The following is a 21,582-nucleotide window of genomic DNA, read 5'->3' on the forward strand; positions in this document are numbered from 1 at the left end:
AGGGGAAACTGTAAATAATTGGCACGAAGCGAGACCTTCTTCTATATATTTTACCTGTGCCTTTAGACCACGTTCTGAGCACACGTGCAGGTATTGATCAGGGCACAGTGCTGAACCAGCCAACAAGAACAATGGCAACAGGAACTGATCCTCCCGCCTCCCTGAATTGAGCAGCAACAGCCCTCCCCTGGCAACCCCACGCAGGCAAAAGCATACACAAGTAAGTCAGGCCTTGCAAGAAATGAAGTGGGGGCTCTAGGACCCACAGAGCAGCGTCTTGATTAGGATGCACTGAGCTGTAAATTCAGTGTACGTGAGGAGATGCAGAAACAGGGATGTGTTTGTGGTGCTCGATACACCCCCCTCCTCACACTGGGGAAGTGAAAAGTGAGGAGCCAGCCCCCAAATTATACTGATTTACTAAGAAAGAGGCATATCTCCTGCCACGCCTGGATGCTGCTTGTTAAAGCTCGGCCAACTGCAGCTAAAGGGAGGTGTGGGTCTCTCTCCAGTGTCTGGTGAATTCGTGCCTGCCAAGGACCACGCGCTCCATCCTTGTGGACAGCCACGGCTGTGAGCGCAGAGCGTGCCAGGCAGGGCTCGAATGACACTTGGACCCTTGCGGGGGAGCCTGCAAACAAAATTAAACCAGTTCATTGATGAACAAATCCAGCTCAGCGAAGGAGCAATCTGCTCGGAGACCCCCCCCTCCCTAGGTTATAATTTCCAAATCTTATATCTCTTATGGGGAGCCCCCCCACCCCCAAGCTCCCCCTTCATTTGCACCCTAGTGCCACGCACAGGGTGCCTCAGTGGTGCACCCCACGCGTGCAGCAGCCAGGCCAGTGGCAGCATTAGCATGACCCCCTGCCCCTGCACCAGGCTGCAAAGGCAGCTCCTGACTCAGGGATCTGCATTTCTCAAAGGGGACAGCCTGGCTCCCACAGCAAGCCCCGCCCCCTTCGTGGACCATTGAGAGGAAGACCTCCGCGGTCCTAGAGAGGCCCGTCTCGTTTCCTCTGTGTGCTGCGGGACGCTGAGAGAGACAAGCCGGCTACGGTGGCGGCGGCGGCTCAAGCCGCGCAGGTGAAAGGTGGCGCCCAAGATGGCGGCGCACCTGAAGAAGCGGGTGTACGAGGAGTTCACCAAAGTGGTGCAGGTAACGGCCGGGGAAGGGACGGGAAGGGAAGGGAAGGGGGGGGGTCCGCCCGCCCGCACTAACAGCCCTCCGCCCGCAGCAGCACGAGGAGCCGGCGGCCAAGAAGCTGCGCCTGGCCAAGCCCAGCAAGTCGGCGGCGCTGCACGTGGACCTGTGCAAGGCCGCCTCGGCCGCCGACGCGCTGCAGCACCTGCTGCACTTCGCCCGCCAGCCTGTGGAGGCCGAGAGCGTCGAGGGCGTCGTCCGCATCCTGCTAGAGCACTACTACAAGGTGGGCCGGGCTGCGGCTCCGCCATCCGCTCCCTGCCCTCTCTCTCTGTCTGTCCCTCCCCACCATGCTGCGTGTCCCTTCCTGATCTGCCACGTGCCACATGCAGGCTGCCCGTGCCACTAGCATGACGCCTGCCACAGGTTAGCATATAACTACGCAAGAGTCTGATGAGCTTGTATAGAGGTGCTTGGCTGTGTTAGTCTGAATCAGGCTTTAGGTAAGGCAGGCTTCAAACATGGAGGCTCACTGGTTTGGAGAAGCACCAGCTTTCACAGGCAGCAGCTTCATCAGATGTGAGGAGCGTCCATTCCTTATGTTTGATGAAATAGCTTGTCACCTGCAAAAGATTGTCTCTCTGAACCAGTTAGCCTCCAAGGTGCCAGCCTTCCTTATTCACTGCCCATCCCCTGTATGAATTGTACTGCAGCTTTTACAACCTTGGTGTTTTTGTTGTCTGTTTCAGCAGACAGGCGAAGGAGTTAGCACATATTCTGCATATGCGCTATCTCCTTCAGGGTCAGGCTTTAGTTATTGGGGTAGCTTGGTGTGAGAGAAGCTAGAAAGTGATTGCTGTATCTGGTTTGTGAACAGGCAGATTCTTACTCTAGGCTGCCGATCTAGTCTCTGTCATCATCACCCTTCAAGTTAAGTTTTATTAAAAAACAAGAGAAATAACACATTTTGCTGTCAAGATGGTGGTCTTCTCCTTGGTCGTCCTTCAGCTTTGTCTTGCGAATCATAGCCTTATTGTAAATAATGGGTCTTTATTGCAAGCTGAAGCTTTGTTTCTGCAGATCCTTATAACAGTTTCGTTTTAAATCAGTCATTCACTTGCCCTGTTGAAGAAGTCATGAGGGAAGTTTCAGTTTCAGCCCAGGAATCTGCTGTCTGGCTGGAAAGAAAATATTTTGTAGGTGAGAGGTTTAGAGCGAACTCTGTTTTTTAACCCCGTGAATCCTGTTCTGTTTAAACAAATGATGTGGAGGCTCCTTATAGCCGTTCTTACTCGCTTTACAAGATGTTGGATCAGCTACACATGTTTCCCTCGCTTATGGTGTACATGAGTTCTTGGAAAACAGCACATAACTTGAATTTGCATAAAGGGGACCGACCTACTTTACAATGTAACAAATAGGGATACTTCCAAGAGCTCAACTGTACTGCCCCCCAGACCCACTTCTGCCACTCTTACAAGATAACTTTGGTATTCACCAACAGCAGACAGTACACACAAGCACAGCTGTGGCTCCAGAAGCACGGGCACCAGCTGCCAGGGCTCTGCGCTGATGGGACTGGACTAGGTCAGGCTGTAGGGGCTGGTGCTGTAGCCTGACCCAGGCACCACCACCCGGCTCAGTCCCCCCCAATTTTTTCTTCCTCTGTCTATGGCATCACTCCCACAATGCTCCGCACAAAGCAACTGACTGCAGGCCTCCACTACACTGATTGCATACAAGTGAATTTATCTTGCATATAATAAAGGTTTGGTATAAAAAGAGTCATTGCATAAGAGCGATTTCACACATACAGAACCTGCATAAAGCAAGGGAAACCTGTACTAGTTCTTTTCCAAATATGAATTTACAATGTTCTTAGAAAAAAGAAAACCCCACAATGTAGGGAACCTAATATATCAAGGCCCTGACCCTAAGAAGGTGTTGGAACATTTTGCCTGTAACATGATTTTCTCTCTTTTTTGTGATCTTGAGTAGGAACAGTTGAATGAAACTGTCTAGGTAGCATGCTTATTATTCGTTAGAATATGGTCAACCTTTTGGCCCTGTGGGCTGGGTGAGTAGCATGAAGCCAGTCCGCGGGCCAGATCTGTGCAGAGTCAGTGTCTAGATTGTGCCCTGTGTGGCCATTGCAGAACCATGCTATCCAGTCTGCTGGGCTCCCCATGGGTCTGGAAACTTGGCAGCAGGGGAGCAGCAATTAAGGTTGCCCAGTTCCCCTCCCACCATGAAGAGTCCTACAGACTGGATGATATGGCTGCTCAGGCCAGATTTGGCCCGCAGGCTAGAGATTGAGCACTGTTTGTATTTCAGGGGACTTATCTAGGGTTCAGATGCATATCATCTTGTTGGGAGCCGTTGTACAATCAGAAGGTAGATGAAATTCTGCGTAGATAAGGACAAGTGAGCCAGTGTTGGAAGGAACAGTTTTAAATCCGCACATGAGGCCAGTATTTCCAGTACTGAGCCTCTGCAATAGGGGCCAGTTTTCGACATGCACTAACTCTGGTTATGGTGCTCCTGGTCAGACTTTTTAAAGAGCCTGGCATCCAGCCTGCTGAACTCCTCTGAAAACATGGCCACTCACTTGGTGCCTAAATGGGGTGAGAGCTGTGCTGTTTTGAAAATATAACCTTTGAGGACTCTCCGTTTTAACTAGAACAGTCTAGACAACCTTTTCCCAGCTCTTTCACTTCACCAGGAAGAGGGGCTACAAGTCACTTCTGTACTGGTCCATGAGGTGATCGCTGGGCCTAGAGGGTAGGGTAGGTTTCCCTGGCTTTTCTGGGAGTAAAGGAAAATCAATTCAAAAGTCTTTTAAATTAAAAAAAATAAAATAAAATCACAATTCTCATTTATGAAACATTGTCAAAAACATTGGAAATGGTTCATGTTCACCATTATCTAAATTGTGGGTGCTCAGTCTCCAGCTGATGGATCAGATGTGGCCCATGGAGCCATTGCATCTGGCCTGCAGGGCTCCTAACATGTTGGTAAATTTGGTGGTGGGGGAGCAGTGGCTATTAATACAGCTACCCACCCCTGCTGCCAAAGTCCCAAGCTCTGTGCAGCAGGTTGGAACCAGGCCATGCCCCCTTCTTCCTGCCCACCCGCAGGGTCAGGTTGTGGCCCAATCGTGGTCTGGCCCCACCCATGCAGGCTGGGTTTTTTATAGCCCTGCCCCCATTTTTGCACAGCCATGCCCCCTTTTTTCCCTGTGGAGTCAAGCTGCCCCTCACCCCTGTCCATGTGGCTGGATGGGTGCCTGCTGCACCTGCCCTGGGCAGGCAGGACTACCAGTCACATCTGACCTGTGGGCAGACCAGGTACTGCCCATTTGCTGCTGCCCCCTCCCCTGGAAAAAAGGTTGAATACCATTGTTCTCAATTAATAGTTTTCTCTTAATTGAAGAGCATAAGAAATTGTGGAAGCACCTTGTGTAGTAACCTCTGGAAGTACAGCTTGTATTACTGAGGCCAATAGCTAAGTTAAGCAACACATTGCTAGGGTACTTTATCTTCATTTTTCAGGGTATACACTATTCTCCATCTGGAGTCAGGTAAATGTTTCTCCCCGTTGACGCATTGTTTTGTATTATGGGGTATCTGCTACTGAAACTGCTGCTGGAGACAGAACACTGAAGTAGTTGTCTGTTCATTTGAAGCCCTGTGATAGATTCTGTGTTTGAGGTCCCTTGATTACTTGGCCACCTTCCTAAATGTAGAATTCTGGCCTTTTTTGTCTGCATAATCTAGGTCAGGAGTGGCCAGCCTGTGACGCAAGTGACATGGGCAGCCTGTTTGGCACATGATGGATCAGGGAGGTGACAGGCAGCACAGCAGCAGATAGGGCAGAAGGCAGAGCAGGAGCTCATGCAGAGGATGGAGATTGGAATAGAATTTGAGTGTGCAGGGCTGATTTGTGGCATGCCTGCTAAAACGGGCGGCCCCCACTGATCTAAGTGATTTCCCTTAGACCCTCATGGCAGAGAGAACTTACCTCTAGACATCTTGAACCAATAAGTCTGTTATATATGCAAATTGTTCTACTGTAAATGAGTTGACACTGATACCTAATGATGACGAAGTTGTCAACAAGGACTCTTTCACTGTTGCTTGAATTTACCAGGAAGCTGTGGCTAATATACTTATCCATTGTTCTGGATGCAGGAAGGCACTTGTCTTCTTTCTGTGGGAAGAGGCACAAGATATGGTTCCTCCCTGCTGCTAAAAGACTTCCTTTGTACTAGACTCAGAAACTTTTTATCCTGATGCTTACTGGGTGCCTCAAATTCAAGCTTCCTCTGACTGCCTTCTAAAGTCTCTTTTCTCCCCTTAACAACTGGTAGAATGCTGGTGTGTTCTCCTACTGTTTGAATACCGAAAATGTACAGTGTAAAACAGAGCTATTTAAAACCATAAGAATTTAGTACCATAACAACAACCCTTCAGCTGCAAACCCCCCCAGAACCCAGTTGTAAGTACCACATTCACCCAAATACAAGACAACCCTGAATTTAAGACTACCCCCCAATAATTAGATTCTGGACATGGAAAATATATGCAATTATAATTTTCATGAATGGAATCTAATTATTGGGGGATCATCTTAAATTCATCCTCCCTTATTACTGCAGGTGGTAGAGGGAGTGGTGATGAGGGGAGCAGTAATAGGGCAGCTGATAAGGGGATAGGCAGTGGGGGGCAGTAAGGGGCTAGGCAGTGGAGGGAATAGTGGGGGGCAGGTGGTAGGGAGCAGGCAGTGGGGCAGGCAGCACGAGGCTTGCCCCCAGCCCTTGTTCACCCCCCCCTTACATTATGCCTGCCCCCTCCCCCCAGTTTCAGGCCCTCGATCCCCCTTCCTCTCTCTCTCTCGCTCCCTCCCCCCCCCGACTCCATGCTGCTTCTGCTTCCCCTTCCTCATCCTCCACCTGCCCTGAAGTGTCTAAGTTTCTACTTCCCTCCAGCCTCTCTGTTCATGCTGCAGCCTGGAGCACTGATTATGGCTCCAGCCTGCCCCATAGCAGCGGAGGGCCAGACTGGAGCACATGTTCCAGGCTGCAGAGGAACCTGCCAGCATGAGCAAAGGTAAGGAAGAGTGCAGCAGGGGTGGGGAGAAGCAGCACAGGGGAGAGACTGGGGGCAGCAAGGGCTTGAGGCTGCAGAGGAGGAGTGGTGGGGAGTGCACAGGCAGTGCGGGGCATGCAGCAGCTGGAGCTCATCTAATCAAAAAAATACAGTGTATCCTTTATTATTGTGTTCAGTAGATGAATTCTCTAGAACTGTAGAACTGCCACAGAGCTCTCAATAATCAGCTGAATTTGGCCTGGGTGTGCTGGAGAAATGGGGTATAGTTATGTTGCATGCTCAGTGGTTAGTGCTGCACTGTATGTGGGTCTTAGCCAGTTTCTCTACATTATAGTGTTCAGTTTATGCATTGGGTAACTTGTTTCTTTCATCTCAGGAGAATGATACCTCTGTAAGATTAAAGATTGCTTCCTTGCTGGGCTTGCTATCAAAAACGGCAGGATTCTCTCCAGACTGCATTATGGATGATGCCATTAATGCGCTTCAAAATGAAAGTAAGTTGTACTTCTCAAATTGTGTTGGGGATCCAGTGAAAATCCTCTAATATTTATACATGTGAAATGGCAGCAGGACTGCTACGTGAGCACAAAGAACAGCAGTGTGTGAGTGAGGATTATTGTCGGATGGAAAACTTTCTCCTCCACCCTATCCTATTCTCTATTTCATAGATAGGGATGTTCAGCAAATGTGACTTTTGGAACCACTGCATCTGGTCTGCAGGACTTCCCACAGGCCAGGAAACTTGGCAGCAGGGGAGCAGTGGCTATTACTGTGGCCACCCTCCTCCCTTCCCCACCAAATTCCCAAACCCCAAGCTGTGTGGCCTGGTTGGAACTGGGCCAGTTCCCCTCCCCCCTTGCAACTGGGTTGGGGCCCTGTTGCAACCACCCTGGGAGCTAGATTGGGACTACAGGCTAGATCTGGCCCATGGATGGATGGGGCACTGCCTATCCAGCCCTCCAGCAAGAATTGTTAAGCACCACTGCTATAGATAGAAGAAACCTTATTATCACGTTCTTAGGACAAGCAAACCATTCAGCAGTACTTTTTTTTTTTTATATATAACTTCAGGCTAGAGATGCAAATAGTAAGGGAGTGGTGTCTTTTGTTGTAACAACATAGGGTGAGAGCCACTGTGTTCTCAAGGTTCAGTTTTTAGGCAACGATCTTGTTTGTAAATAGAGTATTTTCTTACCCTGTTACAGAATAAAACATCAGAAATTAGTTGCCAAGCTGCACAGGAGCATCTGTCCACAACATTGTTCTGAGAATAGTGAACAAAGCCCAAATTATCCACTTAAGTAGCTGTGAAAAAACTACTTAATTTTAAAAGGCTTCCATCTCCCTGAGTGTGCTAATTAAAAACCACAGAGGAAAGCTTTCAAAAAGCAAGAAACTGATTTGAGAGCACGAGTCCTATTGCCAGTCATTGGGATTAAATAATTTGGAAAGTTCCCCCTCTCCCCCCCAAATACATTAATAATTTGTGTCATGGAATTGAGTACATACTTAGCAAATTTGCAGATGACACCACGTTGTGTTGAGTTGGAGGCACTGGAGGGTAGGGTTAGGGTCCAGAACCAGATGAGATTTCAGCAAGAACAAATAATTGCATACATAAATATAAACAGGCATTCCCCAATCTAGGCTGTAGTAATACAGGGAAGGACCTGGGATTACAGTAGAACATAAGTCAAATATGAGACAACCATGCTTTTGTTGCAAAAAGACCAACAGTATACAGGGTCATATTGCAAGAGTCACTTGCAAATCAAAGGAAGTGATTATTTCATTCTGTTCAGCCCTGCTAAGGCCTCTCTTGAAGTACTGTGTCCAGATTAGGACCCCATGCTTTAAGTTTGGAAAGAGTCCAGAGAAGAGTAACAAAAATGACTAGAGGCCTGGGAAGCAAGACATACAATGAAAGCCTGACAAACTAGGGTTATTTAGTCTGAAGAAGAGAAAATTGAGGGGGAATTTGATAACAGTCTTCAAATACATGAAGGGCAATTATAGAGGGAATAGAGATGTGCTTTTCTCTGTGGCTATAGGGGACCAGGAGTATGAGCAACAGCCTCAAACTGCAGCGGAGGAAATGTACATTGGAGATTAGGAGGAACTTTCTGAATATGAAGGGGGTCAAGTATTAGAACAAGCTACCTAGAGAAGTTGTAGAATCTCCATCCCTAGAAGTTTTTAGGAGTAGGTTGGGCAGACACTTAGCTGGGATGATTTTAGTCATTTGCTTTGAGCAGGGGGATGGACTAGATGACTTTGTGAGGTCCCTTCCAGTCCTACTTGCCTTTGATCCTGTCATTTTAAGAGATCATCTTTAATGTAAATACACTCTGGTGTATTTGCTTTACTTGCAAATAAGTTTAATACTTACTTGCAAATATATATATATATATATATATATAAAATACTTTCTTGCACAGCTGGGCAGAGCCTTCCCTTTATTTGCAAGTAAGCATAATACTTACTTGCAAATAAGATCTCTCTAAACTTACGAGTTCAGTAGATATGGGAGCCTTTCACGGTTTTGTTTTACAGAGTCCCACCAAGTTCTTGCTCAGCTGCTGGATACGCTGCTGGTGATTGGAGCTAAACTCACGGAGAATGCAGCTGTCAGAATGAGACTGGTAGATGTAGCCTGCAAGGTAATATAACCTTACTGATGTAGTAAACATGCAGTAAAGTCAAAATTCTGCATCTTTATATTGCTACAACTCCTGTTGTGATCACAGGAAGTTGCAAGCAATTTATTTTGTTTAGTATCTTCATCAACAACCTGGAAGATGGTATAGAGTGGACCCTCAGCAAGTTTACAGATGACACCAAGCTTGGGAGAGTAGTAAATACACTGGAGGGTAGGGCTAGGATTCAGAGTGACCTAGACAAATTGGAGGATTGGGCCAAAAGAAATCTCATGAGGTTCAACAAAAACAAGTGCAAAGTCCTGCACTTAGGACGGAACAATCCCATGCACTGGTAGAGGCTGGGGGCTGACTGGCTGGGCAGCAGCTCTGCAGAAAAGGACCTGGGGGTTACAGTGGGCAGTAAGATGAATATGAGCCAACAGTGTGTCCTTGTTGCCAAGAAGGCTAATAGCATCCTGGGCTGCATTGGTAGGTATGTTGCCAGTAGGTCAAGGGAAGTGATTATTCTGCACTGAAGAGACCACATCTGGAGTACTGCGTTCAGTTTTGGGCCCCCCACTACAGAAAGGATGTGGACAAATTGGAGAGAGTCCAGCGGAGGGCAGTGAAAATGGTGAGGGGGGCCAGGGCACATGACTTGTGAGGAGAGGCTGAGGGAATTGGGCTTATTTAGGTCCCCACTGTGAGGGAGGGAGTGGGGCAGGGGCAGGCGCTGCCTGGGCAGGGTGTGGGATGCTGCTGTGGGTGGATTGTCCAGGGGGTGGGGAGGGGACACTGGAGGATAGGCAAGTCCTACTGCTGTGTGTGTCCCCAGGGGAGGCATGGAGGGCATGTGCCTGTCCCCCCTTCCCCCCCAGATTTATGCACAGGGCGAGGGCGGGCTGCCCACTGCCCTGCCCCAGCTGGGCAGAGCCTGTCTCTGCCTCAGCCCCACTCCCTCTCACCACAGAGGCCTCAGTCTTCCCGCCTCCCCCATCCCCTCACTCCCCCACACCCCTTCCTCCCACAGACTTACCGGCTGGATGCTGCTCTCCAAGCTGCCAGACTGCATTCCTGGCGGGGCGCATGCTGCGGCTGTGCTCATTCACACAGTATTTATTGGTGACATTTATCAGCTACACTGGCCAAAAAAAGCTGATTGCCGATAATGTCAATGTTTCCCTTTATTGGTGCCAATCTGATATGGACTGAGATAGATAGTTTCATAGTGCTTAGGGTCAGAAGCGACCTAAACAGATCATCAGGTCCAACCCCCTGTCCTGGGCAGGAATGAGTGTTGGGGTTATAACACTTCAGTCAAATATCTATCTAGCCTCCTCTTGAAGACCCCCAAAGTAGGCAAGAACACACCTCCCTTGGAAGCCTATTCCAGAGCCTGGCAGCCCTAAGCTTAAAGTAAATTAAAACAACTCCTGGACGTGGGGGTCCAGCCGGAAGTCTGGGTGCATACCCAGGCTTGAACTTGCAACTGTTTGGCCCCAGGGCAGCACCCCGCTAGGCCAGATGTCAGTGCACCTACAAAAAGGGTATAGGAAATGAATAAATAGGAAGTTCATACATACTCTTTACTGACATTAATTTGCATCACTGGTGGAGCATTCCTTTGCAAAATGTTTTATTTAAGTTTGTCTCATTTTTCTCTGTTTACTTTGAAAAATCAAACCTTGACCATACTCAACAGTTGTTACAACTGTATCCTTGAAGTATGCTCTATGGAGTATAGGCCACCTTGAATAAAAATCAGAGTGAACTGTTGCATATTATTTTTCATTATAAAGATTAACTGAGTCATTGAGCTGTTTCTTTTAGTTATGTTTTAAAATATGCCTTTTAATATTTGTCTTGTGATGAATCCTCTCTTGAAATATTTTGTGGAGGATATCTAAAAGGAAATAATATTATAATAAAATATTTTTTAAAATAATGGATTAATGGGATTTAATAATGGTATATTTCATTGATATGGAAGATTGGTAAAATAGTGCCTAGTTATGTTTACTGTTTGAGAATTTATCTCTGGAGGATTTTCTGTTTTAATATTCTATTAGGGTGCTAGCTATATCTGCAATGATTTCATCTCTCTCTTGTCCCGAATCAACTGGAGTTTTAAGTGAATTTGTTGCAAGATGCAAATTCTTGTTAGCACTAATAAACTTGAAAATATATTTTAAGATAAATTATGGTAACATAAACTCAGAGACTGATAGGGTGTGACTACAGGCTGGGAACTAGGCAATCTGTTGGGAATAAAATTGTCAGTCTAATGTGCGGATGATATTTGTACGTGTCAGGTATCATTGCTGCATGAGTAGTTGCTCATTTGGTGTGTTCTGCTTGAGCAGGATTTTGCAGGCATAACTGGGATACTTGTTTTTAAAAATATTGCTATATGAGACTGTCTGTTTTAACTCTTATTGAAGAAAGCAACTCTCTAAGCAGACAATGTAGTTTTATTGTTTAAAATTATGTACAGAAGTTTTATGTCCGATAACACTTTCTCTGCATAGTTGGAGGAGGCATTTAGGAAAAACTGCTAAGGATCCAATATTTGCAGGGAAGTTACTGGAGTACTGAGTCCAGTTTTGGGCTCCACAACTCAAAAAAGATGTGGAGAAGCTTCAGAGAGTCCAGAGAAGAGCCACACACGATCAGAGGTCAGGAAAACAGACCGTATGACGAGAGGCTGAGAGCTATGGGACTCTTCAGCCTGGAAAAGTGCAGGCTCAGGGGTGATCTGGTGGCCACCTATAAGTTTATAAGGGGTGTTCACCAGGATCTGGAGGAACATTTGTTCACCAGAGTGCTCCAAGGGATGACAAGGTCGAACAGTTATAAACTGCAAGACCATTTCAGGCTGGACATAAGGAAGAACTTCTTCACTGTCCGAGCCCCCAAGGTCTGGAATAGCTTGCTGCCGGAGGTGGTTCAAACACCTACTTTGAACGCCTTCAAGAGAAATCTGGATTTTTTTTTTTTGCTGGGATCTTATGACCCCAGCTGACTTCCTGCCCCTGGGGCAGGGGGCTGGACTCGATCTTCCGAGGTCCCTTCCAGCCCTAATGTCTTTGAAATCTTCCTTCCCTCCCTCCCCCCACAAAAAACCCCCCAAACAAACCCCCAAACCAAACCACTATTTTAACTTAAAACAAAACTATTAGGAGACTTAATCTCTGTCCAGTGTCTTTCTGCTTGAGAGAAGAAAAGGCCAAGATAAAAGTTCCCAGTTATATCTTGTTCTCTCCTATTTATATAGCATCTGACAGACGCTTCCCATGGTGTACGAAACAAGTGCCTCCAGCTAATAGGCTATCTTGGATCTGTGGAAAAAGGTGTTACAAAAGAAGCAGAAAGCCAAGCTACTAAGGATGTCCAGAAGATAATTGGGGACCACTTCAGTGACCAGGACCCACGTGTTAGGACTGCAGCTATAAAAGCTATGGTAAACGCTCTTGGTGCATTGGAGTAAATTGGGTGGCTGGTTACAAGAGAACTTGTACAAGATTGTAAATGCATCCAGAGGAATTCAGACGGGGAGGTGATGTGGTAAATTATTTTGATTAGTGTGAAAATTAACATTACTCAAGTAACAATAAAATGAATCTTAAATAAGTGGAAGAGAGAGCTAGGGTCTTACACAATATTTTAGATTTTTAAAAGTATCATAACATTTTCACTGTAGTGGCTGCAGTTTTTCATAGATTCATAAATGTTAGGGTCGGAAGGGACCTCAATAGATCATCGAGTCCGACCCCCTGCATAAGCAGGAAAGAGTGCTGGGTCTAGATGACCCCAGCTAGATACTCATCTAACCTCCTCTTGAAGACCCCCAGGGTAGGGGAGAGCACCACCTCCCTTGGAAGCCCGTATCGTATTTTGTTGGTATCGGTAACCATAGCACTCACCTTTTAGATTGGCGTGAAATCTTTCTTTGCCTGAGTTATGCTAGATACATAGAATGATGGAAAAATAAGGCTGAAAGGGACCTCAGGAGTTTGAATCTAATGGAGGTGATCTTTTTGGCAGGTGCGCCACAAATTATCCCTAGACATTCTTTGAGTGATGCTCCCATCACTTTTCCTTCCCTGATTGTGCTGCTTTTTCCCCTCTGCCCTGTGCATCCTTCCTGATTTGCTGCTCTGCTTTCTGCTCCCTGCCCTGTCTGCTACTGTTGCCTCTCCCCTGGTCTGCCGTATGCCACACACACAGACTACCAGTGCCACTTGTGGCACATGTGCCACAGGTTGGCCACCCCTGATCTAGTCCAGCCCACTGCTCAAGGTAGGATCATTCTTACCTAAACCATCTGAGACAAGTGTTTTATATAGTCTATTCTTTAAAACTTTGTAACAGGTTTTAGAGGTACTCAAAATTACTTACCCACTTTTGACAGTCTTGACTGCATTTTCTTGCTACTGTGTTAATCATTTTTCTTTAGAGCTGTGCGGGCCGGGCCCCGATCCCGCCCTCGTCGCCATGCACGGCGGTGATTCCGATCCCATTCTGGCCGCCATGGGCTAGCCGGGGGTGAGCCGGGGTCAAACCGGACCCGTCTTCGGTGCACACGGGCTGTGGCCAGCAGCCCGGGCACGCGGGGCGGTTTAGCGCACGCGAGTTAGAATTAGTTACGGAGGCGTAATGGTTGATTGAAAAGATTATTTACTTACACCGAAGATGGTATTGGTGTAGGCTGGACAGGTTTCCAGGCACAGCTCCCGCTTGAACCCTCGTTGGAGGACTCTGACAAATCGATTGCTCTCATGGAGTTTGCTAGGCTCTGCGGGTCCGGTTAAGTTGGGTTCGAAAAGTTTCCCCGGAGTTACTCAAGCTCCGTGGGTCCGAAATTACAGGAAAGGGATACATCTAGGATTGCGCTCGGCGATGGGGAGAGGCGAGAAGCGAAAGCTCCGTAGACCCGGTTCTATTGCCTCTATTGCCTACTTAGGGGAGGCGCGCCAGGTCCGCGAGGGTCCGTAGCACTTGGAGATCTTCACACAGAATCTCTCTTGTCCTCCCTCCTCCGACTTGGGCGGAAACTACCCAAGCCTTTTGTATGGCTAGCAAGCCAATTGCTACATTAGGAATGGGCCAATAACGTGGCGTGAATCCTAATACAAATGGCGGGAACTTCTTTACAATGTGTATCACTACGATGCAAGAAAGAGATGCACACTGCAAAGAAGCTACAATTTGGCGGGAAATTCCCCGTTGCACCAGAGTTCTCTCTTGCAGCAGAGAGCTCTACCGTGCAAAGAAAGCGACAAATAGCGGGAAATAATTTAGCGGTGCTGAAGCGCACGCACAAACAAAAAATCACAACTTTGGGTTGTGACAAGAGTAATCTCATTGGCAGTTCATTTGTAAAAGCCAGCTTAGAAACGTTAAACACATTTTATTTCTAATGACAGCTGATAACACTTTACCAAATACATATTTCCTTTATAAAGGAATGAAGGGAAGGGTGGAAGTCCTATCTGATTTACTGGAGTCTTTTGAATATATGAAGCAGTTTTTACAATGAAATGCTGCTTAAGTTAGAATTTAAAAAAATTTAACACTGTCTTAAGCAACATAGATGTTATATTCTTGTAAATGTGCCTTTATTTGATAGAAATAGTAAGGATTCTGTGATTCTATAATGTTTTGGTTTTGTTTCATTTTGCTTTCTTAAATTGAGACTCAGGAAATTTGGTAGGTCATAAATTTAAGAGAGTCGTATTCAAAGAAATATGGTATTTCAGACCTGGGGTTACAATTTTGCAGGAAGAAATTGCCTTGCTTATAATATAAAATGAGATGGTTAATAACTCAGTAGAATTCCTGGTTAAATATAGAGGGAATCAACAAGAGTAAGTAGCTAAAGATGATCAAATGGCAGGAGAGTAGCAAGGAACATGGAACGTTTTGCTTAACATTTCTGATCTTAATATTGGGTGTGTTTTTTTCTCTAGCTGCAGCTGCATGAAAGAGGATTAAAATTGCAGCAGACTATTTACAGCCAGGTAATGCTTTATGTTTAATATTAGAGCATTTATTTTTGGTTTCTGTGCAATCCAAGAGTCTGGGGAGGGGAAGTAGTATGTTCGGAGTCAATGAACAGAGAGGTATTTGCTTTCTGAGGATATAATCAAGTTCCATGCATCATTCATTGTCTTTAGTAAACTAGGTTTGAAAATGTAAGTCTTTTTCAAATCCTGTTGTGCTCAGATATATATTTTTACTGGAGGGCAGAAAGGGTTGGAGTAAAGCATTTAATTATAGCCTGCAGTGTGCATACGTAGAATCATTTGGAAGTTCAGATGTGATATGAGACCACTGCATGGGTAAGATTGCAGGATCAAGACCTATGAAAGTGAAAATAACCTGAATAATAGATCCTTGTAGTGAGGATAGATACTATCAAACATTCTTCGCACTTCTCTGTTAATTCAGTTAGTCCAAGGGCTCTCCTGAGTTGGACCGAACTGAGCCTATAGATATTACATAGAATTAGTGGAAAGGACAACATTCTGGTTGGGACTCGATGGGGAGACCAATGTATTTTGACCTTTAATCTTACCTAGCTGATAAAACAGCCTTTATAAGAGTTTGATGAGAACTTTAATAAACTTGGTGGAGGATTTTAAAACACATTTGATTTGGAAACTTTAATTGCAGGCTTGCAAACTGCTCTCAGATGATTATGAACAAGTGCGCAGTGCCGCAGTTCACTTGGTATGGGTCCTCAGTCAGCTGTATCCAGAAAGGTATGTACCATATGAAAGTTAAGAGAAAAGTGAAGGAGGTATTATTCTTTTAGTTTTCAGTGTCAGAGTTGCCATTTAAAAGAGTGTTGGATATTAAATGCCTGTATACTTGCTTATACCCTGATAAATCAAAAAAGGGCAGAGAGATTAGCCTAGAAAACTTTGGAACTCTTCCTTATAATCATTGTGTTACAGCAGTAGATGTATAGCATTATTCTTTATTTTGATGGCTTTTACCATGAATAACATTTTATACAAAATCTCAGCAATATAGTTTACATGATGTGCTATTGTCTTGATCAGCATTGTCCCGATTCCATCTTCCAATGAAGAAATCCGCCTAGTGGATGATGCATTTGGAAAAATTTGTCACATGGTCAGTGATGGCTCATGGGTTGTTAGAGTGCAAGCTGCTAAACTGTTGGTAAGTTTAATTTTTCTCCTATCATCTCCATAGAGGGTCATAATGTTTGTTTGATTTAGGAGGTATGAGGAGAACATTGGGTTTTATTGCTGGTTGGGAGTGCATAGTCCAGTGTTCAGATCAATTCATTTTTGCCACAACTTGAAGGCACTTTCAAGGTGAAAGTGGGGGTGGGGATTACTTATGTTCAGGAGATTAGAAACTGGATTCCAAGCTGGGCTCTGTAGTTGTCCTTCCTGTGGAGTATGGGTTCCCCAGCACAAACAGATACTCCTTTCACAACTCTCTCATCCTACCACTTAAAGCCTAGACTTGTGATCCTCAACTGATACAGATTTTGGAGAGAATAGATTGGGCAAAATCAACTTATAAGCAGATACTCACACTGTTACTCTCCTAAATACTGTGGAGATGAGTACTTACATAACATCCTTAACACATGGAAATTGGGCCTATCTATGCTGGGAGTGCTAGTTAACAGATTCTGCTGTGTTAAATCGAAAAATTGTGTTTCTTTGTCATTCTTGGGATTTTTTTCTAGGGATCTATGCAGCAAGTGAGTTCCCATTTCTTAGAACAGACACTTGACAAGAAGCTGATGTCTGATCTGAGGGTACGTGAACATTGTCTTCATTATCTTGTACTATGCATAGTGTATTGCAGTTGTACAACAGGTATGTTAATGCCAAGCTGATTTGTTTATCCAATTCACACCTCAGGGCAAGTGAGAACTAATTGATGATGACGGGTTTTCTGTTAGATTAAAGTTAATGAAACATTTTCCAGTTTAGGTTTCATTAGTTGTTGTGTTCTTGTAATAAACTGCTTTAGGCTATTTTAGGTTTTGGTGGTGAGGGGAACATTAGCAAGCACTTCTAACAGCCCTGTAGTTGTATGGCTTTTCATTGACAACAAGAAGATGAAGTTCTAGTTTTTGGAACAAGCTATACCATTAGTGCTCAACCTTTTGGCCCCGTGGACCAGATTAGGCCATCTGCAGGCTGGACTGGCCACGGGTCCTGGCACCGTACTCTTCCTGATCCCATGCTCCACGACTGGGTTCTAGAGCACTGGCAGTGGCCTCTTCCACTCCCCACATGCTGGGATTGGGTCCTGGGGCCCAGCCTGCCCCCACCTGGCCCTATGCACTGGGTTTGGGTGCACAGATCTAGCGTGCAGGGGGCCTGGGGCTTTTCATGGTTTTGGAAATTTGATAGTGGGGGAAATGAGTTACCAAATTTCCTAACCCGTTCCTAACCCTTGTGTGCCAGATGGCAGAGCATAATGGTTGGGAGTTTGAGCACCTCTGAGTGAAACGCAGGGTCTTGCTGGTCATTTCAAGTGATAGCAGATGAAGCAAGGGACTGAGAATTGGGAGGCTTTGGGATTTTATTGCTGACTATGATTGATTCACTTAATATCTTGAGAGAAACCCTTCATTTGGTTCAGTTTTTCCATATAAAATGGTGATCATTCCAGATTCACTAATCTTTTGTAAAGTGCTTTGGAACCTTGTATGGAAGGTACTCTAAAATTATGTGTGTGTGTGTGTGCGCGCGCACGCACGCACACATGCATACACTTCAAGTGAAGCCTTTACAAGATGCTGACTGACACATTTTAATTAATAGGTTGTCATAAATCATGTAAAATGGACAGAAATAGTAGCATCAGTATTAGGATTTAACCACAGCTTAACAAGTGTAATAAAAGTGACATTTAACAATGTATAAATTAAACTATTTGTCCTTTCCCAGCAAATTGTTGTTGTGATTACTAATTTTCAAATATGGAGATAGTAATTTTCAGTTTTGGTAATGATGACTCTCTCTTTGTTATCAACATTGAAACTGCTGGCTACACCTTCTTATGGAATTAGGACAGACTATTCAGTATATTAGTCATTCATTTTTTTAAAATCTGTTGGTTGCAATGGTAAAATTTGTTTGTATAGAGGAAGCGAACTGCACATGAACGAGCCAAAGAACTCTACAGCTCTGGGGAGTTTTCAAGTGGCAGAAAATGGGGAGATGATGCCCCCAAAGAAGAAATAGACACGGGTGCTGTGAACTTGATTGAGTCGGGAGCTTGTGGGGCCTTTGTCCATGGCCTGGAAGATGAGATGTATGGTAGGTAGAAAAGGGAGAAATTGCATCTAAGGTCCAGGATGTATTGGGTATTGTAGGCTTTTAAAATTCCATTTGCCCCAACTATTTTATTTTCCATAGTGAAATACCTTATTGCAAAACTCTTCTCATTGCAATTACAGTGGCCATGATATGTGGGCAGCTTTTCTTCCTGGTTTTGTTGTTATTCATGCTTTTGCCCAGCTGATATAATGTAATATAAGTATTGATACAAGCGAAACAGTCAATAATGTACCCAGAGATGAGTAGTTTTTAAGAAGCAGCTAATTCTTAGTTAAGTGTCTTTAAAAAGAGAAGCTGTTTCCACTGTTGAAAACCCCCATTTGGAGTTTTCCGGTTCACGTAAATAATTGGATTACGTCCTAAGCTGGAACCATTTGTTGCTCTTGCTAGAAATCGATACATCCTGTAGAGCAGGGGTGTCAAACATGTCTGGCCTCATGGGCTGAATCAGACCCATGGATCTCCCCATCCCCCCATGCGAGCTCCTGCTGGTCCTGGACTAGGGAAGAAGCCTGGTGTTCCAGGTGCTTGGCTGCTGCTGCAGAACAAGTCATGGTGCCAGGTTTCTTCCTGTGGTGCTGCTGGGACTACAGTGCCACAGGAAGGTTCCCCCTACCCTACCCCCATGGGCTATGTGTTTGACACCCCTGCTCTTCAGCACGCTCATCCTGGGATCTGACAAAAAGCCTTGGTTCTTTCTAGCTTAACAATAACAGATTTTCTTTCTCTTGGAACAGTTGTGTTGGATTTATAAACCACTGTGTGAAGCCTACTGGCCCATAACTGTTGGCATCACAGTGACAAAACAGTAGAACTTTTGTCATTAAAATAGTCTGACTTGGAATGCACTCACATCCATTCAGTAATGTGATCACACCTCTGACCACTGCTCCCAATCCCACTGTAATGCACAGCACTGTAGGCTTCCTTGCTTTTCATGTTCAGTTTTTGAAGCCATCTCCTAGTCTACCAGCTTGTCAGAGCACTGTCAGTGAAATTGTTCATCTCTGGTGCCTTAACACTGCAGAGGAGGTTGGTGGATAGGGGGAAATCTTCTTCTGTTGCATCTTTCTACTTAATCACAGGCATCAGAAATCAAAACAAATTCATCATACAGCCTAGCCTGCTTTATTTCCAAACCTAATTAATTGTTCCCAAATTGAGTTTGGATGACAAACAGAAATTTCATTAAACAATAAGTTGCGACATGTCAGATTAGGTTCTCTTATGTTTCTGCTCTGGTGCACATGTCACAGAAACTGGAGGGAAATAATCTTTTATCGTCACAAACTTCCTATGTTTGGAGGTTCTTCAGATGCACACAATATTTGTATATTATGAATAAATTCTAAGTATTTTGATCTCTACTGGGCCAGTAGCATATAGGGATGGTTAGCCCTGTTAGTTGAAAGTCAAGCAGAAGGTAGGGTAGAGTGGCATCTTAGAGACAAACAGGTTTAGCGAAGTAGGAGCTTTGCAGGCAACAACTTAACTTTGTCAGAAGCCAACATACAGAATTTGCTCTGTGACATCAGCAAGCGCTGTCAGATAGCAAATTTTAAAAGTAGGCTGTTGCCTATGAAAGTTTATGGTTCTGAACCAGTTAGTCTCTAATATACCGCCCCCCTTACCTTCATTCTAATAATATGGATGTTAATCATGCACATGGGGATTTCTCAGTAGAAGGGAAAAGGCTCTAAGCACTAAGCGAGCTAACTTTTTGCTTTGACTATGTTGAAGTGAAATCATTTTTTGGATGAATGCTACTGTTCAGTACTATGTGGAGTACTGCACAACAAGCTGAAGAAGAAAGTGAAGAATACTTCAGCCAATTGAAAGGGCAGGTCATGTATAGGGAGGTAGAATGCCATGCTCTTAATGTGTTGGACCAGGATACTGGGGTTAGAAATCTAGTCCTGCAAAACGCTGCATTTATTCATATACCACAGACCCTCTCCCTGCTGCCCTACATAAAACATGCTCCTTATTTTGGGAAGGTAGAATGTAGGAAAAGATTTCTCCAGTCTTCCCTGTCACAGCACTGGCTCAGCCAAGACTGGATCTGTTGGGCACATGTAGCAGGGATGGAGTTCCATTGTCAGTCACTCCCCTTCCCTTCCCGTTGCTGCTTCCTTAACACAGCTGCTGGCAATTCAGCAGTGGTTGTTAGAGGGTTAAACCTATAGGTGGGTTGGCCCTGCAGCAGGTGGAAGGAAAGTGATGCTGAGACTGGTGGGAGTCTGCCCCATGCCGAGCACAGCCCACTACTGCCAGTCCCCCACAGAAATCAGTTTTCTGGCCTGTGTCATGCATCCCAATTTTGACTGGCTTATTCTGGGAGGTGGAGGGGAAATGCATGTGGCCTGCAAATAACTATGGTATGCCTCGAGCAGCATCAGGTAAGGGCTTGGTGTTGTACCTGACAGTACCTCTAGCAGCACTTGTAAATACTAGCATGTATTATGCTGAAGGTGATACCTTCCAGGTTAGAGGCATTCATTCAGTACTAGCTTGGCAAGGATGAATTCTACCTGCTGAAGTATCTCTGGGTTTTCCTTAGCAATCTTCTATCATAGGCCTGAGTTTTGCTTAGTTTGGCCATTAGGTGGCATGGCTTTTTTGACCAGTGTTAAAGTGAACAATTTAACATGGGATTTTTTTTCTTCTCTTTTCAGAGGTTCGGATTTCTGCAGTCGAGGCTCTCTGTATGCTGGCTCAGTCTTCACCTTCTTTTGCAGAGAAATGTCTTGATTTTCTAGTAGACATGTTTAATGACGAGATTGAAGAGGTGAGATTGCAGTCAATACACACCATGAGAAAGATCTCCAACAACATCACTCTACGAGAAGACCAGCTTGATACTGTGCTGGCTGTCTTGGAGGTAAGCACTCTGTTTGGGAGGGGTTTTCTGTGTCCATTGTAGGAGTATTAGAGCTATTACCTTTTCTGTGTAAAATCAAATTTTAGACTATGTAGAATACAGCTGAAATTTTCAAATGTGGCTAGAGATTTTGGGTACCTAGCTTAGACCCCCTTCAAGGTATTTCAAGCTGAGCATTCATATATTGAGGCACTTAAAATAATTAGTCTTTCTGGAAAACTTAGGCCTGTATCTTTTTCTTTTATTCTAATTTCTCTTCATACTTTAGCTACCGTTAGGGGTATATACAGACATTCAAAGAGGTTTATGGGGAAGTTAGATCGTGTTTAAAAATGGCTACCCCATCTAACTTCGTTTGCTCAGGTGTGGACCTTACACAAAGCCCTAGTGAGGTGGATCTAAGTATGAAATGTAGAAATTCAGGATGGCTAGATTGGTCTAAAAATGGCTGACCCAATTTAAATTGACCTTG

The 21,582-nt window shown here is 45.0% G+C and overlaps 1 protein-coding gene across 3 annotated transcripts in view; it reads left to right on the plus strand.

The window, feature by feature from the left end:
• Window positions 1-1,015: 1,015 nt before the first annotated feature.
• Window positions 1,016-21,582, plus strand: part of INTS4 (integrator complex subunit 4) — a 52,802-nt gene continuing 32,235 nt past the window's right edge. For 2 of the 3 annotated variants that reach the window (XM_019493589.2, XM_014606596.3), the window contains exons 1-11: window positions 1,016-1,159; window positions 1,239-1,430; window positions 6,629-6,746; window positions 8,806-8,912; window positions 12,166-12,351; window positions 14,861-14,911; window positions 15,567-15,655; window positions 15,959-16,079; window positions 16,621-16,692; window positions 18,034-18,208; window positions 20,905-21,110. In XM_019493589.2, coding sequence (XP_019349134.1) covers window positions 1,106-1,159; window positions 1,239-1,430; window positions 6,629-6,746; window positions 8,806-8,912; window positions 12,166-12,351; window positions 14,861-14,911; window positions 15,567-15,655; window positions 15,959-16,079; window positions 16,621-16,692; window positions 18,034-18,208; window positions 20,905-21,110 — 1,371 coding nt within the window. In that variant the 5' untranslated portion in view covers window positions 1,016-1,105. The remainder of the gene's footprint in view (window positions 1,160-1,238; window positions 1,431-6,628; window positions 6,747-8,805; window positions 8,913-12,165; window positions 12,352-14,860; window positions 14,912-15,566; window positions 15,656-15,958; window positions 16,080-16,620; window positions 16,693-18,033; window positions 18,209-20,904; window positions 21,111-21,582) is intronic. The other variant, XM_019493590.2, reaches the window with a different exon arrangement.

This window comes from Alligator mississippiensis, chromosome 1, assembly GCF_030867095.1.
Source record: "Alligator mississippiensis isolate rAllMis1 chromosome 1, rAllMis1, whole genome shotgun sequence".
Taxonomy (NCBI): Eukaryota; Metazoa; Chordata; order Crocodylia; family Alligatoridae; genus Alligator; species Alligator mississippiensis.